General features: G+C 35.3%; 1 protein-coding gene across 24 annotated transcripts in view; it reads left to right on the plus strand.

The window, feature by feature from the left end:
• The window catches only part of bent (projectin protein bent), a 76938-nt gene that overhangs the window by 11447 nt on the left and 45713 nt on the right, over positions 1–19778 (plus strand). For 14 of the 24 annotated variants that reach the window (XM_069136045.1, XM_046629162.2, XM_046629165.2 and 11 more), the window contains 26 exons: positions 1955–2090; positions 2608–2811; positions 3387–3688; positions 4973–5190; positions 6122–6527; positions 6617–6789; positions 6882–7055; positions 7137–7216; positions 7639–7804; positions 8151–8312; positions 8640–8753; positions 8931–8984; positions 9528–9542; positions 10595–10651; positions 10746–10793; positions 10898–11011; positions 11114–11170; positions 11295–11345; positions 11437–11505; positions 12151–12516; positions 13105–13152; positions 13357–13398; positions 14291–14443; positions 16335–16520; positions 16796–16810; positions 17832–18011. In XM_069136045.1, coding sequence (XP_068992146.1) covers positions 1955–2090; positions 2608–2811; positions 3387–3688; positions 4973–5190; positions 6122–6527; positions 6617–6789; positions 6882–7055; positions 7137–7216; positions 7639–7804; positions 8151–8312; positions 8640–8753; positions 8931–8984; positions 9528–9542; positions 10595–10651; positions 10746–10793; positions 10898–11011; positions 11114–11170; positions 11295–11345; positions 11437–11505; positions 12151–12516; positions 13105–13152; positions 13357–13398; positions 14291–14443; positions 16335–16520; positions 16796–16810; positions 17832–18011 — 3590 coding nt within the window. Of the gene's footprint in view, positions 1–1954; positions 2091–2607; positions 2812–3386; positions 3689–4966; positions 5191–6121; positions 6528–6616; positions 6790–6881; positions 7056–7136; positions 7217–7638; positions 7805–8150; positions 8313–8639; positions 8754–8930; positions 8985–9527; positions 9543–10594; positions 10652–10745; positions 10794–10897; positions 11012–11113; positions 11171–11294; positions 11346–11436; positions 11506–12150; positions 12517–13104; positions 13153–13356; positions 13399–14290; positions 14444–16334; positions 16521–16795; positions 16811–17831; positions 18012–19778 lie in introns of all 24 variants that reach the window. The other 10 variants (XM_069136057.1, XM_046629166.2, XM_046629167.2 and 7 more) reach the window with 6 other exon arrangements.

Below are 19778 nucleotides of genomic sequence, written 5' to 3' on the forward strand. Positions count from 1 at the left end.
AATACATTCTCCACTGTAAATTCGATGATTTATTTAATACGTCTTAATAATTAATTCAAGGTAGGATAATAAAATAGGATGATCATAACTGATTATCTAATACATAAAAAAAATTATTTATCATTATAAAAGAGAAAATAAGAAGTTGTCTTATCAACCCGTGGATTAAAAAAATAACTTATACGAATAGAAAAATTTATTAGACTACATTGTGATGGGAACAAAAAAAAAAAAAAAAAAAAAATAGCGAAATGTAGACACAAAAATGCACTGTTTAACGAAGAGCATAAGTAGCGTATTTTGATTTTGCCAATTACTTGATTAAACATGCGTAAAATTTTTAATCTTTCTTTGATTATAAATTCGTGAAAATTACGCTTTAGGTGAGTTTTTGTTTTCTTCAATAATGAAAAGATAAAAACAAAGATTCGGATCACATCTCGAGCGCTAAAATTATAATCACGTTTACGAATTTATTCAAACAGTAAAAAGGGGAGAACACCCTGTATAACGGATAAACGGATTTTTATGAATCTAATGAATTTGAATTAACGTATTATCGTAACATAGTTTGTTTTCGCTTACGCTGTCGCTGCTGTGTAATAATAATAATAATAATAATAATAATAATAATAATAATAATAATAATAATAATAATAGTAATTATAACGACAATGATGATAATAATCATTATAATAACAAAAATAATTTTTCTAAAAATTTTAAACAACATTATCTACATGTATGCACCTACACGAAAAAACGAAGCGTTTGATCAAAATCATATCCGTATATGTGACTAAAGAATTGGCGATATTATTAACAAGTGATTAACAATACTGTGTATCAACGAGTTATAGGTATCGATTCGATATACACAGCAAAGTGACTGTTGAATAATATTTTGTGCATATATGCACATATTCTTTTCGTGCAAATGAAAAAAAAACAAACAAAAAAAAAACGAAACGAAATTGTAATTTTATTATAGACAATTGCGTGTACATACATTGATAGTTATTTTTTCAATCTAACAATTAACGCAATGTCTCCTTCACATTACTTGTCATATAATATTATACATACATATATATATATATACATGTATATACACATGCACACGAACACACAACATTTCATGGATCACTAACCAGATCTAGAGCCAGGGTTTTAATTATTATTTTATTATTATATACACATGTAGCGTAATATTCCTAACTCATTTAGTGTTTGGCAATAATTGTGACGTAGTTGTTTTATAAAAATGTCGCTGAATTCACCTGTAAAAGTATTAGACAAGATACTGAGAAAGAGAAAAAAAGAAAAATCGAGAACGAAAAAAAAAAAAAAAAGAAGAAAGGATGGCAGATCACAAAAACTTTAAGAAAGTAAACAAACAAACGAACAAACAAACAACGGAACAAAAAACACCGAAAACACGTTCACGCACGTATGTGTATGTGATAATATTGTAATTAATACAACGACTATTGATAATTACAGAACGCGGTGTGTCGAGGGTGGAAAAAATATACATATATGTATTATTCAAATAATGGAATTGTGTTCCATGATATGTTGCGATGTAAATGACTGTATAATTCATTGATATGGATATACAGGAACTGCGATTAATTTAAGATATAGTTGAAAGGAGGAAAAATCGAAAGTAAAAACTATAAAAAACAAAAAAAAAAAAAAAAAAAATTGTTATAAAACATAACGAGTTGTGCAATTACGACGTTGTGTATATTGTATTATTTGTAACGCGTTCGTAATTGATTCGGCGAGAAAGAAAAACGTGGGTAAAAAAAGAAAAAGAAAAAAAAAAAATATCACACTAATTTAAAAAAAATTCAATAATAAATAATCCCGGCTGGTATAAAAAAAAAAATGAATTCGCGAATGGAAGAGGGCTGAACTGAGGCACGTTATTACGTTTATGTGAATGTAGGCGACGAGGCGCCCGTCCCAGACGACGGAATCAAGCCAACCTTCACCGAGAGGCCTGTGATCAGACAGTCAGACGATGGCAACACTATTACTTTCGAATGTCGATTAGTCGGCGATCCGAAACCGACTGTCAAATGGTAAGGACTTAACAAAAGCATGCCCCTAATCTTCATTGAGGATTTACCTACGCGCGAAAAGTATTACACGTATATAATAATGAGACGTGCATGCCTGACAACGGAGTTTCAAATTCTCAATTTTCAACCGCACGTACATAATAATTTCAACACCGTATATACATGCAAATTCAATCGCAAAAGAAATCAAGATACAGGATATGATAATAAAATTGAATAAAAAAAAAAAACAAAAAAAAACAAAAAAACATACGCCGGTGTTAAAGCGCGTGTGACATTCGATTTTTTTTTTGTTTTTCCTTACAATTTGTTTTTTTTTTCTTTCTTTACTTCGCAATAAGTAGGCGCGATCGATTTTTCTTTTTTTATACACATTGTACAAGCATGCGATATTTGAAAGAAAGAAAGATAAAAAAAGAAAAACAAAAAAGCAGACAGTGGATAAATTGAAATTTGAAATGTGACGGTGATGGGATGTTAGACGAGTGAATATCTACATGATAATGTGTGGCAACAGGTATCACGGCAACGACGAAATAAAAGACGGCGGGAGGTTCACAACTTCCCTCGAACTTGATCAGAAGCTCTACCATTTAGCCAGGCTGCAAATCACCAGCGTTGCTAAGGCCGACAGTGGTGAATACAAAGCTATCGCCAAGAACAAACACGGGAACGGCGTTGCTACGATAAATCTCAACTTTGAGGGAGGCGATAAACCGAAGTATGCCACATTACAACACTAATGTCAATCTGCTTGTCTTATTTCATTGCTTCGCGATTACCTAGCCATCAATTTTTCGACGTTGGTATTAGAGAGTTAATCAAAGACATGGCTAGAAATCAGGTTTGAGTAAATTATTGGAATACCGATTCGTGCGGCGTTGCCGATTTTGGCAAATTGTCGAATTAGTATGTCTGTACGATCCGATTGAACGATTGGTAAATAAAAAAAAAAAAGAAAAGACAACGACTATTTATCAACAAGAGTTCTAGAAATTAAAACGATTTTCGTTTAATGAGTCAATTTTTTCAATCTGTGTAACAGTTACTTCAATATAGATAAAACAAGTAACGCGAACTTCTGTCTTTTCCATTTATCGATAATAAACGCGGTATTTTCTGTAAGTATATTCGATTAACAGCAGTTGTTAATCGTCGAGCAATGAAATATCACGAGCGCATAATTATATCTTGACGCAAAGTTAAAAGGAAAAACGAAACGTATCGAAGTAAAAGTAATAAGTCAGTCATAGGAATTGATTATACTGATTAATCCTCCCCCTCCCCCTCGACTAGAATACCCGACGGAAAACCGCCCCGATTTCCAAAAAAGCCAACGATACGTCAAGACGGCGAAGTACTGATAATGGAATGTATATTGGAGGCACATCCGGTGCCAGACATCACCTGGTACCAAGGGACAAAAGCAATAGCGGACAGTCCGCGAGTCAAGATGCTGAGAAAGTCAACAAGCAAGGACACATATCTATTAACGTTGGAAATATCGAATCCGACCAAAGCTGACGGCGGAAATTATCGGTGCAACGCCTTCAACAGCTACGGCGAAAGTAACGCCAACATCTCCCTCAACTTCCAAGGCAAGTTGTGACGATAAGCCGTTTTAAAAAGACCGAGGTCGGAAAAGAAACAAACAAACAAACAAAAAGACAACACACGCACAAAAGTATTTATACCCATCTTCACCTTATTATTATTCAACTTTATATATAATGTACGATATACGTATATTATCGCCGATGTAATGTACACTGATACGTATATTATCTATCCTCGTACTTTCACGTATGGTGAAAAAAACAAAAAATATTACGTAATATCGAGTCGAGTTCGGGGAAATATCTTCTTTCCTTCGCACGTCTTATGCAAATGATCTTCCCAATTTCATTTCTATTGTACTGCGAGGTTTTCTTGAAAGGACCTGCTTAATTTTGATTGGTTGACGTCCATGCTCGCCGTCTGAAGCGAACTTCAACTCAGAAAGACAAAATTCCCTAGAATCGACCGGTCGATAAGTGACAGTTAACCATAACCTCTCGCATATTACGGAGCGCTTTTCTTTTACATCAATTTTCTGACATATATCGACACTCAGAGATTTCATTGGTCGGAGCTAACGGAATAGATCAACAAAATCACTTAGTGTCGTGTTGTGTTAGAAAGTTGACAGTCGCCCATGCTAGTAACATTTTTATAAAGTTGGCTGTGCGTATGAACTAGACGGCTGCGAAAGTCGAGCAGGTCCTTTCAAGAGAATCTTTAGGTGTATAGACTGATTCTGGTTTTCATAATCGTTCGAAAAAAAAACCAATCACATATCATGTTAAACATAAAAGACGTTGAAAAGGTTTTGTACATTGTTGTTTGAAATGATGATTATAAATCAAGGTAGGTTCAGCCTAACGTTTTTAACACGTCGTGATGAGTCCCTGTTTGTCGCTGCTTTGTGTGCTGCAATTATTATCATAATATACATATCCTGCACCATTCATTGTTATTATACATGTTAAACGCTTGTCTGAAAATTAAGAAAAACTTCATCTCAAAGATTAAAAGAACACCAAAAACAGCGTGACTACGCAGGGAGAGAATACTTTGATAAAACAAGTGTGGACCATGGACAAAGTTATTCTCATAAACGTTAGAATCGTTGATTTTAAGTGATTTCACGTATTTCGATTGATTCGAGATCATCATTTCGTTATTTTAAAGCAGATTTAAGTAATTCGGCTACCTTTGATTAGCAATTTGATTTCCAAAAGTTAAATTCGTGACTTCCTTGAGTGAATGTCAAGTTACAACCGTTATATCGTAGCGAAGTAATCCGGGCTGTATGTTTAATGGTGAATATTTGAAAGGTGCAGATGATGGAGCAGGATTCGCGCCTTCTTTCATCGAGAAGCCGCGTATCATTCCAAACGAAAGTGGCACTCTGATAACGATGAAGTGCAAGTGTAAAGCGAAGCCGAAACCGGACGTCACCTGGTTCCGGGGCACAACCGTCGTCAAGGAGTCGTCGAAGATCACAATCAGAAGTTCCGGCGTCGAGGAAGACGTGTACGAACTAACACTCGAAATTAAGGTACGACCTTCGCCGAGCATTTAAAGGGTTACATACACCCTGGACGGCTAAAACTAGAGTTATGTTTAAGAATTTTCTTCGTGTATAAAACTGAATTTTATTGAACAACCATTGCATATATTTTAAAGTATGACATTTTATATATATTGTGTGAAAATTTGGTTTGAAAAATATCAAACGGTAAAAAAGTTTGAGAGTTTGCGGTACCGGACGTGTCTCCGCTATTTTGCATCTTACAAAAAAAATGTGTGCTTCTTAAAGTAGATAAATGAAAGTAGTACTTACCGAGCTGGAATTCAAAAATCAAATTGTTTCGGATCACGGCAGTCTCTGAAATAGAACAGGCGATTTTTTGCCTCAAAATTGTTCAGTACTTGTGATGAAAAAAAAAACTATGCCAGGTATCGAAAAAAATGGGTCGACAAGTACTAGATTATTGTGTGAAACATAATCGTGCTAAACTTGATCCCGATCGGTCCAGTAGTCGCGGAGATATTTCTGGTACCGATTTTGAAAACACTATTTCGAGAAGAACGCGTTTGAAGTTTTGCGTACAGTTTACGCTGAAGTAACTGGTTTATTTCAAACTTACATGAAATCGTCGATTTCAGGGTCATATGATGACTCTTCCTGAGATGTCGATGCTTCTATTATATTTTTTTTTTCTACCGTGTCAATCTCGTTCTTTCTTCTTTTGATGTCTTTGTCGTGCCAACCGTTAGTCGTTGCTCAGCTGGTCGGTTACAAAACGCCATAACTTCGCCATTACTTCGAACTTCTTTATGAAATTTCATAGACACTCAAAAGGATAGTGCTCGCGAATGAGCACCATTTTTCAAAAATCGATTTTTTTGACCTACCCAGGTGTATGTAAACCCTTAACGAAGCTTAATAATCGGATTCCATAACCGATTCCATTTCGAAATTTTAGGATCCATCGGGTCCGGACGGAGGCACGTACAGGTGCCACGTCAAAAACGAATATGGCGAGAGCAACGCGAACCTGAATTTGAACATAGAGGCTGAGCCGGAACCGGAGGGCGACGGTCCGACCTTCGTCGACAAGCCGCGAATCCAGTCCCAGAATCAAGGAAAATTGGTCATCATGGACTTCCGAGTCAAGGCTGATCCGAAGCCGGATATCGTTTGGACCCACGCCGGCAAAGTCGTCAAGGAATCGTCGAAAATATCCATCAGTATAACCAAGGAGAAGGAGGATGTTTACTACATTAAACTTGAACTTAACGACCCTGGCGCCGACGACTCGGGACTCTATAAATGCAACATCAGAAATACCCTCGGAGAACTGAACGCCAATTTGACGCTGAACGTCGAAAGTAATCGCACATTTTTGTTCATCTTATTCATCCGTTATTTACAGAGTTGGTTGAGGGAAGGTGACGCTAACGCTGTTCTCGAATTACAGTAATACCGGTGATAAAGGAGAAGCCGAAAGTGATCAAGATCGTCAAGAAGAAGACCGTCATTGTAGAATGTCAAGTACTGTCCAAATTTGCACCGGACTGCACATGGTTCAAAGAATCGAAGGCAGTGAAGGAAGATTCCCGGCATACTGTTCACGTCGAGAAAGTCAAAGAGGTATACCAACGCAAAAAACACACTCCGGTAGCTTGTTTTTCGATATTATTCAGTTCTTGGAATTATTCATATCCTCCGATTTACATTTTCAGGGAGAGTTCGCCGTCAAGTTGGAAATCGAACAGGTATCAACGATTGACAAGGGAACGTACAAGCTTGTCGCTAGGAATGAGAAGGGCGAGGCCACTTCTCAGGTTGTTGAAATCACCGAGATCCCGGCCGAGGAGGGTGACAAACCAAAGCTCGCTTCTGGTCTCAAATCCATTGTAAGAGAGGCTGTTTAACCGCTGTTTCTTTTCTTTTTTAACTTTGTTTCGTACCGCTTAACCCGTTTTTGTTTTTCACAGACTGCCGAAGAAGGCAGGACCATCGAATTTGTTGCTCGACTCGCCAAAGAGGACAGGAAAATCAATGTTGTGTGGACAAAGTGAGTGATCCTAAATTATATCTCATACACATGTAAAGATAATGTATTTATATAATTTTGAATTTTGCCGCGCTCCGTGCGAGTACAGTAGGAACCGCCTTACATGGCAGGAGAACATTTGAGTTTTTGTTTAAATTGTCAATTCCTTTTCCCAATGTTTATTATTCAATTTCTATGCACAATTAGCTATATCACACATGATATAGCTAATTGTGCACGTAGTTCTCCTGCCGTTTAATGCGGTTCCAACTCTACTCGCACGGAGCGCGGCAAAATTCAAAATCAAAAGAATACATTTACTTTACATACATCTATATCATTATCGTTTCTTCAGAAAAATTGTGAAATATTCCTCATAAAATCGATCATCAATTTCTTCATTCTCTTTTTCTCAAATGTTACGCACATACACTCTCACACAGGAATTCTACTATCGTGAAATCGTCGAGGGACATCAAGATGTCTTTTAACGGTACGGACATCAAGTTGACAATAAATTCCGTTACAACCGACTATTCAGGCTCCTACAAACTCGTCGTTACCAATGAATTCGGCAAGGACGAATCGTCAGCTGAGCTTATAATTAAGGTGAGTTCGTTGAGGATTCAGTGATCTAAAGTGAAAATAGGAAACGCCAAGCAAAACTCCAAAACTCTCCCGCCCCCCAAATCATTTGAGTATTATTATTCTGTGCATCTCCCTGTTTCAAAGAATCGCCCTCTGTTCCCCTTTCGAACTTTCTGAATTGTTAATCGTATGTTTTAATCATGGAAACATCGAATTTACCCTCTAAATTGTCGCGTCATCTTGAATTCGTCGATCGCAATTTGCCCCGATATGTTGCACGTATAAATGAGATTTTTCTTTCCTCCTTTTTCGTTACGATGTGATAATCAAACACACACACACACACACGCTCGGCAACACATCGTAGAAGAAGGAGGAAAAGAAGAAGGAGGAAGAAGAGGAGGAGAAGGAGGAAGAGAAGGTCGAAAAGAAAAAGAAGAAGGAAGAAGAAGAGAAGGTAGAAAAGAAGGAAGAGAAGAAGGTAGAAAAGAAGGAAGAGAAGAAGGAAGAGAAGAAGGAGGAAAAGAAGGTAATACACAAACTGCAAAACACGAAGTCAATTTTTATTGAGTCTGTACAAAAACATATTTTCCCAAAAAATTCCAAAAAATCATTCGAGAAACGAACTGCAAGCATTTCTCCCCCGCTTTTCAATGCATGCGTGTCCTTTTTTACTCGTTTAAATACCTCCTAATTTCGCTACTAAATGTGAATACCGCTTCAATCATTGTTCAAAATTACGCATACGATTCCTTATACTTGTAATATTAATCAGGAATCCGGAGCAATTTTTGTTTCACCCGACTAATTTCGTTGTCCGTTTGTGAATAATAATTTTTGTGTCATGGATATAAAGCTGGAGGAAAGCTCCGACGAAGAAGAGCGTTCCGTTAGCTTGGTAGAATCGAGTGTCGCAGAGCCTGTCGTCGAAGACGCAGACTCATCGTCAGAGCCAGTAACTCAGGTTGAGGTACACGCAATTAACAATATACATCGACATACACAAGTACACGTTATTTTTTATTTATTTTTTTTTTTTCATGCAACATAAGAGGAGATTTTTTTAGCGCTCTCCTTTTTTCTGAAAATTAGGAAAAATCACATTTTCAACAACACAATATACATTGTACATTTTTATTTTTTCAAGGATATACCCGCTGACACGAAAGCAAACGGTATTGACAAACCGATTTTGAAGAAGGTAAATGCGATACACGGTATCATTCGTTTTTGAATTATCGCTTTTGCAAGTTTTTCCAACATTTTCTTTATTCGTACTTGTAATAATTTTTTTTGCACTTTGGCACAAAACTACACCTACACACACACGCAAACAAATATTTACACAAAAATCAAAGCTCTTTATTGCGGAAGAAAATTTATTTTCTCTCTATCTCTCTTCCTGTCCGTTTTAACTATGATTTATTAACACTATCCATGATTATCTTGTATTTTATGAAAATGTTACTTCCTCATATTACTTGACGTAATTTTTTTCAGAAGAAATTTTTAGGACAGTCAATTCGCTTGCTACAAATGTACGAGCTTATCGATATTTTGGTAAACGAGGAAAAAAAACCAATACAGAATGACAAAGTATAGCAGAACGATGTAGAATTCTGAGCCTGCTTGCCTTTTCTCATAATATTCGCATTTATTATACGCAACTGCTCGTATTTAAAATTAAATTACCCATTCTTTTTCGATCGTTTGATAATTTATATTTTCTCTCTTTCTGTTACAGAAAATCGAAATTAGGGTGAGTTTTCAATTATTCTATTATTCAAGTTCTCCATTCTCTTCTTTTCCGTTGATTGTTTTCAGATTTGCAGATACGCTTAGTAGAATTGACGTTCAAAGAACTCTAGATGCAGAAATTCCATAATCGAATTTGGTCATTGGTTTTTGAGCAAATAATATAATCTCTCCATTACATCAATTTGATGAAGATATCTGGGAATATTCTTTTAACGTCAAAACAAACCAAACTCCTGAATCGCAATGTGTAATAAAAAAAAAAGCGTCGCTTTCGCTTTTTCATATTTCCGATCACACTGGGCATTAGCTGCTATATGTATCATTAACATGTATATCATACTTCTTTCCTTTCTCAGCTTTACAGGCTTTTCTAATCATCTGCAGCTGCAATTTACATTATATAAGCCGATATTAATATTTATTATTTCTTAAATATGCTTAGATTTCAGTTTTCGTTTTGGTACACCGATGACGATATACATTATTTGCACAAACACATACCAATACCAGTTACATTAAACACAATTTTCTATAATGAAAAAATCGTTTCCCAACGAAGCTGGATCCCCCAAAATCTATGAAATATTTTATACATCCTTTGTTTTCCTTTTGTCTTATTCTTGTATCTTTCATCGTTCAATTTCGTATTTCATTCGGTTAGATAAACGTTTGTTTGAATGTTACTACTAAGATAATTGTAAAGTGTCAGAGTTTGAACAAAGTGGAATGAATTGTCACGTAATTGTATTGTTTATCTTTATTATCTCTTTTATATAATTTGCGTATTGCGTCATCTCTGTAAATTTGTTTCGTCATACGGTGTTTTTGTTTCTGCATGTTTAATTGTGTGCGTTCTTTTTCGTTTATTTACTGTTTTTCTTTTTTTTCTTTTTTACTGGTTGACTGTAAATCATAACAGGTAACATCGCGAATACAACAATATTCAAAGATGGTCTGGAACGCGTTTGTTAAAGCTTCTTTGAGTATCGTTGTATCTTACGTTGATTCCAAAATGTATTTGATAGTTGTGACGCAACAAAATTATTTACACAGAAAGACGAGCCTGAAGTTAACAACGTTGAGAAGATCGAAGAGAAAAAGGTCGTCAAGGTAAGTGAGGAAAAATCCAAATCATTTTTTTCATCTTTTGTGCAAAAAAAAAAAAAAAAATTACACGTGGTAAAATTTGGATTGATATTTTCAGAAAAAGGTTGATGAAAAGACCACAGAGGAGAAGAAAGAACCTGCCAAGGTAAATTATACATACGGATTCAAGGATAGAAAAATAAAACTGACGACTTTACAGAGAAAGAAAATAAATATACTTAATTCTGTTTTTTTTCTTTCAATGCACAGGTAAAGAAGGTCGTGAAGAAAAAAGAACCTGTGGACGAATCAAAGGACACTTCACGTGAGGCTACACCAAAATTGGAAAAAACTACTGGAACCAGGAAGCAGTCAATCAGCAGGGTAATCAACTGATAAATTCAATTTGTTAAATTAATTCAATTCACTGATTTATGTTAATTTTATTAATTCTCATGCATATTATATTCGTGAAATTTTCATCAGGTCGAAGAACTTCGCACAGAAAGTCGTCGAAGTTCTCTTGTTACGACCGAAGAAGAGGTAAGGAACTGTTTAAATTCTTAAATCGAAGAGTACACGTAATTTCTATCCTTATTTTTTTAATTTCTGCTTTTAAATCAAACTCGTGTCTTCGTCGATGTGTAATTTTTTTTCCTCATTACAGATTACAAGAGATGGCAGCAAGACACCGGAACGTCGTTTCTCTACACAAAAGGTATGTTACGCAACATTATACGTGAAAGAAAAAAAATCGTTAATCAAGTTAAAGGACTATTACGGAATTTAACCGTTTGGGTATTGATCAGGTTGAAGAGGAAACGAAATCCGAGAGCCGTCGTTCGTCTACGGTAGACAAAAAGACGATTGGCGTAAAGGTGAGTTTTATCTTTTTGAGAACAAAAAATTTAACAAAATAAACACCACGATTCTTAGTTTGAAATTAGGATATGGCTTCAAAGTATATGAAATTTGAAGAAATATTTCTTTAATGCAAATTCATAATCAACTATGAACACCTTCGTATTAATAGGAAAAGGTTCGACTGCGCATGCGCGAGTTTTTTCGGGCTTTCATGCAGGTTAGCCACCTTAAGGTTCAGCTATCGAACTTGACTTACGGAGGTTATGCAGGCGATGTGAATTTTTTTTAGGCTAACCATATTTTAAGTGGTTGATGTAATGATTCGGAAAAACTTGGTGAACTTTTATTTTCAACTGTCTGATGAGTGATAACCGCTACGAGTTGTCACAACAAAATAATTTCAACTCACCACTTGACGCGGGATAGTTTGACGTGTCACGCTTCGTTTCGAGTTAAGTTGGCACCACTGCCTTGCATACGAAAATATAGTGGCGGTGCGACCTCGCTGACGAATAGAATTGCATTGCTTTGCGCATGCGCAGTCGGTCGCTGAGCCTGTTCTGTTTCACCGATTCTTGTCGATTTAATACGTGTTGTAACAAACACAGAGCACACTCAACAACACACTACACCATACAGTCATACTCACATATCCTTAGGTCGAGGAGCCTAAGAAAAAAGTCGACGAGGCAAAACCCGCGCCCAAAGAAGAAGTTAAACCAAAAACAACCCCTGCTACTAAACTTGAACCCAAGGTTGATCCTAAGGTTGAGCCTAAGGTTGAGCCTAAGGTTGAGCCTAAGGCAGAAGCCGGGCCAAAAACCGTCCCCAAAGATGCAGAAAAGCCGAAATCAACTCTCGGTGTTAAAGTTGAACCCAAGGTTGAGGAAAAGCCGAAATCAACTCTCGGCGTTAAAGCCGAACCCAAAATTGAGCCCAAAGCGGAACTTAAGGTCGAGTCAGTACCGAAACCTGCCGATGAACCCAAGCCAAAAACAACTCTGGGTGTTACACCCGATGAAAAGGTAGAGAGACGGTGTAAAGCGTACAACGAAATTTGTACCTTTCCGAAATTTCGATATTTTCTTTTTATTTTTTTAATCTTCTTCTTTTTTTAACTCGCATATATTTTCGCATCTCTCATTTCCTTATCTTTATTTCGACGTCACTCGGTCATTGAAATTGGCTCTTTGTTTTGGGTTTCCTCATTTTCTTTTCACCCCCCTTTTTTACTTCTTCAATTTTCTTAAAATACTGTTTTGCTGAATCACAATAACCGTATCATTCTCCACGCTTTTCATTGCGACGATTTATTATCCTCAAAAATTGAATCAGAAAAACGAAACATTACTACAATAAAGCTACCGCTTACTTTTCGCTTTTCATTATTTCTTTCTTGAGTTTCGTCACATCTTCACATTTCTATATCCATATTCTTTGTACCCTAATCTGGCAATCTTCGTCCACGAACAAATAACTCTCGGCACATTGTTATCATTACACTATTCAACACTCACACTTGACACATATTTTTTCACAATTTCTGCATTATCAAATAATATTAGATATATGCAAGTAATATTAGATAATAATCGAGATTTCTCTGTCTGCAGAAAACCGAGCAGGATGCAAAGAAATTGGGCCTGCAAAAAACCGCGACGGTAACTATACAGCTTCATTTTAACAAAAACATTTTTAATTTGCAAAATTGATGCTTATCAAACAATCCATTATAGGGGATTTCAAAATCGATCTAAATTTTGCGAAAGATCAAATAAGCGTTTAGCTTTGGTATTTTTTCGATTTTTTGGGCCAAAAAAACTTGAAGATTTGACGAAAAATGACTTTGTTCTTTTTGGTTACAGCTCGAAGAACAGAAGAAGGGGCTGAACAAGGTCGAGTTGAAGGTAAGCTTTCTGTTTTTTCCATTCATCTCACGCTCGTTCTGTGTTATATTACAGAAAAATTGCGAAATATGTTCTTATCGGTTTATTTTCTCTTCGTACCGAATGTTTTTTACTTTCATTTTGATCATATATTTAACTTTGCGAAGCTTAGTTACATTTTTTAAACCTTTATTTACAACTAGTCATGTTTATGTTTCAATACATTTTTGTTCTGACTGTACGTCCCATACATCCTTAAAGTATGTTTTTTTTTTTAACGATTTTCACCGTGTTTTATATTCTATGCATAAGTTTATAAAACTGAGAGACACAAGAGAGAAAGACAAAAATTGAGATCACGACGGATTGCAAAATAGTATATTTTGCAATAAGGAGGTAAACTCGGTCTTTTCAGGTCGAGTGCAAGTCTGCAATATGAGTCGTAGGTGAGCTCAGCCCGATAAGAACGTTGCCTCCTTGTTGCACGTAATTCTTCACATAACAAGAGTATGTTACACGTTTTTTCGCGAAGCACGATATTGAGGTTAGGGTCGCGTAATGTCAGATTTATTTGCGACAGCGCATGCGCGCAGTACAGAAATGACGACTTTTTCTCTACTCCACGCATGCGCATTTGCAGACTGACTTGGCCGCCACAGAAACGGGTACTTTGTGTACGAAAAACACGCGTGAAGAAACGCGTAAAACATGCTCGCGTTGTACAAAGAGAATTTTGACGTGCAGGTATTGAAAAGTCATATGATCTGAGAGAAGAAAAAAGATATTATACCGTGTATTATAAATTTAAGTATATAGGTGTAATAGCGATATTTATAAATGTATTATTATCGCCGAATGAAACGACGTGATATTATATGTATTTGTATGTATCTGACTTGGTGTGAATATGTAGACAGAGGAAACAAAGCCGGCGGAGGTGAAACCGAAATTTCGCATACCGCCAAAATCAGCGGTTAAAAATGAGTCCTTCATAGGTTTTCAACTTAAACCTGTTAAGCGTGGATCAAAGCCTGATCAAGGTGAAAGTGACACGATTGAGCTCAAGGTATCCCCAGAGGCAGGGGTTATATATTTTATCCTCTATCACTTCTGTGTTGAAAAAAAAACAAAAAAATAAAAATCAGAGTGAAACAATTATCTCTCTATCTTCTTATGTCAATTAATTATTCTTTACGCGAATATTTAAACATATATCGCGCGCTTTTATATACATATATCTCTCTGCATAATAATAATAATATCAAACAACAAATCGCAATGACAATTTCAATCTTTCGCATTAATCATTAAATACAAGTTTCAATTTCTAATTTATTCGTTACGAATTTTTTGAATTTTTGTAAATCAACGCGAAAACACACTACGTAAGAAATTGAAAACTCCATACTTTGGAATTTGATGATCTAAGATTTTTTCTTGTCAAACGAATTTTGCTTCAAGCGACCGAAGAATGTGATTTTTTTACTGAGGATTTTGAACCACGATTTTTTGACGCCTTAGGAAATTTTTGATGTGTCTCTTTGTTTTGCGCAATATAAAATATTTTGATCATTCGGTTAAAAATTCCTAAGCTGGATGAAACACGATTTTTTTTTTCAGAGAACGTCAACAAACAATTTTACTACCGGCGATTTGATAATTTTTTTTTTTTTTTCCAATTTTTACGTCTCATTTTCAAAACGCCACGAAACTCGCTGGAAAATTTGATCATGTTTTCCAAATGTTCCAACATTATTTTTACCATATTTTATACATTCTCAATCTACTTCTATACTTTTTTCTTCTCACTACGATTGCTTAACATTTTTTTCCCATCGGCAGAGAATTTTTAATTTTTTTTTTTTTATTTGTATATACTTCTACTTTTTCAACCAACACGCATTTATATTATACATATATAATGTATACACCACCTATATTCACACGAACTATTCTGATCTATCCTATTTGTAATTCTGCCAACTCTACGCGCTGATCTCTATACCTTTATACCTATGTACTTTACTCTGTTACTCTATGTCCCATCCATTATTTGTCTTAAATTGTAAATAATGTAAGCAATGAAACAATTATTCTCTCTCGTACTGCATATACACATTTCTATCTCTCTCTCTCTCTCTCTCTCTCTCTCGCTGTTCACCGTTAATTACTCTTCATCCTATTTTCAGCGTAATGTTGTTACTATTCTTACTATTGTTATTATCATTATACTCTTGTGTATAATCTATCATATCTATTCTATTATATATGGCTCTCTATTTCTCACTCTTTATATCTGAATTAATGTTCTGTTCTACGTCTATGCATACTTTATGTATATATATATATATATATATACTATAATGTATTCTTTCTTATTCAATCTGTTAAACCCTGTTATTTCGATACGTAATTATCATGCCGTCTGTATTATACGTAATTACTGATGGCCATCGTATAACTGCTAACAAACTTCGTTTTCATACTTTCGTGTGTCTCTTATTATTCTCCTTTTATACTCTCTAAAGCAGCTATAACTTTATAGCTAAATTTTCTTCTCATCTTCCCTATCAATGAGTGTTGATCTTATACGCGTTGATTTTAGCTTCAAATTAACATCGTTTGTACATTTCGCTGATTCGAAAAATCATGAGAATCAACATTTTTTTTTAAATAATCATTTCGTCAATTAATTCGAGTTCAATGAAAAATTTAAATTTCTTTTCTATCTATTTATATCCAGTTTAATTTTCTTATCATACGTTGACGGATCGTTTTTTGTACAATTTTGATTACGGTTAATACGATTTATCTTCCTTGTATTTTTTCAATTTCAAATTCATTTTATTTTGATTCAGGTTAAAAAAAAAAGAAAGAAATCAGCGTACTAATTTTCTATCGTACAATACATCGAGGCTAATATAATCGTAAAATTGTGCAAATTTAATTTTATTCAGAAAACAGAGAAACCGGAAAAACTCGAGGCGAAGAAAGTCAAGGCTGCCGAAAAATCGAAGGCATCGAGCTACGAGCTGCCCGAAATTCCAGATTACGAAAGAGCTGTTTTGGAAAAACCGCAGGAATTCGACTTTGGCGATCATGTTCCTCGCGATAAAACTAAATTGGACAGACCGGCGAGTCAGGTAAGCTTAAGAAAAATATTGAAACGAAATTTTTGAAAAAAAAAGCTTTTCACAAAGCGAGGAAAAAATAAGACTATACCTACACAATTTTCTAATTTTCAAATTTATTCCCGTACTTAAATATTTCAGCAAGTTTCTCTTAGCTAATTGATACTGAAATTATTTTAAACGTATAAATATTATTGTAATAAGTGATTGATTTAACTTTAAGGACACCTTTTATACCAATAATAATGTTTTTCTGTATTTTGCGCGCGCGTTGTTCTATCGAGCAGAAGTTGGATACGAAGGTAAGCCGAATAGTTGAGGATTTTATATCGCAGATCTTCGCTTGGCCGCTTCGTAATTTTGTGTATACCTTGTTGAGTGAAATTGGTGTCGATTTTATGTTCCTTTCATTTTTGAATTTTTTTTTTTCTTATTTTTTTTTTCATTCTAACGTAACGCTAGGACGAAAACATTTTTCCTCTAATTCGAAATTTTACGTAAAATTTTCGCAACGAGGGAAATACGAGATCGCTTGAGATGCGAAAAGGGTGAAAATAGCGTTAAGCCAAATGGGATGATTCACGGTTTCATGATTCTAGCGAATTATCGCAAGTACCCAAATCCGAAATCGTGCAGTTTGGCAAGGTATGAATAGACCCTAGGAATGTCTATTTCTGATATCCTTAATGTTTCCACTTACGTGACTGATTGCGTTCTATTAAATTTAGCAAGGTTGTCGGTTACGACCAGTCAAAATGAAGATTATTTTTGGGTCGGCATTAACTCGGTAAGCTTAGATCATATTTGTGTCTTCAACCGCGCGGTTCTAAACACACTTTCTGCACCTTTTTCTTCTTCTTATCTCTCCTAGTTTCGCGATACTGAATGTAAGTCCTTACAACAAATTCAACCACTAGACAGCTCGATGAAACACCGTTCGATTTGCAGTCTCAATTTATTTTCCCTTCGATTTAAAAAATTTCAAGTAGCTGATACTTCATCAACAAACGTAATACAATAAATCGGAAACGTAACGACTCCAGTGAATCGAAAAATAATAAACAACCCTATTAATAATCAAGCTTTTTGTTTTTTTTTTTTTATTATTTTATTATTTTTAATTATTTTGGCAGTGTTTTCATCGAATCCATGATGGATCGAAAATATTTCAACTGATATTGACTAACGTATAGGAATGAATTTCTGCAGTTTTTCGCAATAACACGCTTCCGCACCGTGTGCGTCAGCATCGTCAGCAGTCTGCGCTTAAAGTGAGACGAAAAAAAAAAAAAAAAAAACGAGATTGTCTGATTGAAATTGTAGCCAAAACTGCCGGAAATCAAAGCACCGGAAGCGCCGAAAATCGAGGTCATCAAAGACTCGACTCCAGACGCGAGCAGGAAAGGCTCCCTGGCACCCGGAAGTGGGACGAACAGTCGTCGAGGTTCGCTCATTCCTCCAGAGGAATTGGGACGTAGAGCCAGTCTTATTATCACTGACGAGGTATGTTACGGAAAGACCGAAAAATTCCTACAGGTATTTGTTTATAGGTGTGAAAAAGTTACGCTGGTAGGCGCGAATTTCATCTTCAAATTTAAAAAAAAAAAAAAAAAAAAAAAAGGCAGGATAAAGGAAAAGTGAAGACAAACAATGGAACGAGATTTATTATACCATAATGAAAGAGCATCCGTCTTCTTTTTCTTTTTATTGATATTTAAAACATGTCAAATCGTACATTACCAACTACCAGCATAACGTATTTCAATACTATTATTACTGTTATCGTTATCACTTTTTTTCATTCAATTTATTACGATTAGTACCCAGCCCCCATAAATTGTGATCGTTTTTTTTTTTTTTTTGTTTTTTTTTTTTGAGTTATTACATACCGTAGACTGCAGTGAGCTCGTAAGCGATTGAATATTTTTTATTCACCCGTTAATAATTGTCTTTGTAGAGTATGCGATTTCGACCGTATTTTCGTTGACCCTGTTTTCCATTTGTATTCTGTTCTTTTTTCTTTTTTTTTTTTTTTTTTTTTTTTTAATCTTACGTCGTCGTACCCACTCTATAACTTTTGTTATAACGTAGAAAAAAGGTTATAAAGCTGTACCAATAATGAAATAACGACAATAATAATAATAATAATAATAATAACAATGACAATGGTAACAGGATCATACCTTTAAAATATTCGAACCGAAGAAAACAGAAAAGTAAAAAATCAAATCAAGTGAAGTTTAAGGCAAGGTACAGCTTTCACGATCTATCCAAATAGTGTAATAATATATTTGTAATTATCAGTTTGAATGTTAAATATTGTAGAGAGTGGATCGTATAGGTCGTCATGTCCAATTTGTCCAATTTGTCGTAAAAATCGTAGATCCAGCTTCGCCTTGTTATATTTGTCGGTAGAAATTTCTATCCTGCCCCACGTCTGATATCCTGTTTTCAACCCCCCCCCCCCCCCACCTGATCAACCATTTATTACGTCACAGTGTGTAACGTCATTGCTATCCGTGAAAAACAGTATTGTCCGTGTCACGTGACCCAATCCACACGCAGAATATCAAAGAGGTTAGGAAGAACAAAAGCAATGAAAAAACAAGAAATCTTCGACCGTTGAATTTTACAGAGAGACGAAAAATCAATTTCTCTTCAACAAGGCACAAGTGTAAAATAGATTTAAGATTTTCACAGGTTACGTATAATAGGTGTACGCTATAAGCTGAACGCTGAAAAGTTCCGGATGCTGTGCGATGTTCGCTCTCAAGGATATACAATTGGTATACGGATTTATGATTTGTGTTCGTTTCGTTTCGTGTTCTACAAGTTCTTAGAATAATCATTGATTGTGAATATATACATATATATATTTTTTTTTTATTTTACATTTCTTTTGTAAAAAGAAACAGTACTGTAGTTTGCACTGACGATGATTCGTCAGTTTGAAGATTTTAACTTAATCCACATATATGTTGTGACGTCATTTGTGCAGTGCCGCAAAACCATTATACGAAACTTTTACCACACCTGTATTGGCCAACCGCATCGTAAAACTTTCACCCCTAGTGAAATTCAAGTATTATACTATTGTATATAAGTTCTAATCGGAGAAATAGCTATACATCATGCGTTTGACGGCATTTAGTGAGCACCAAAGCCGTCGGTTCAATGGTGGCGCTAGTAGTTGATTCGGCCGTCTCAGTTTCGGAAGCGCGGTCCACCTCGTCACTTTGGCTCTCAGTTGCTCGCGACAGATTCTCGATT

This window comes from Neodiprion pinetum, chromosome 5, assembly GCF_021155775.2.
Source record: "Neodiprion pinetum isolate iyNeoPine1 chromosome 5, iyNeoPine1.2, whole genome shotgun sequence".
Taxonomy (NCBI): Eukaryota; Metazoa; Arthropoda; class Insecta; order Hymenoptera; family Diprionidae; genus Neodiprion; species Neodiprion pinetum.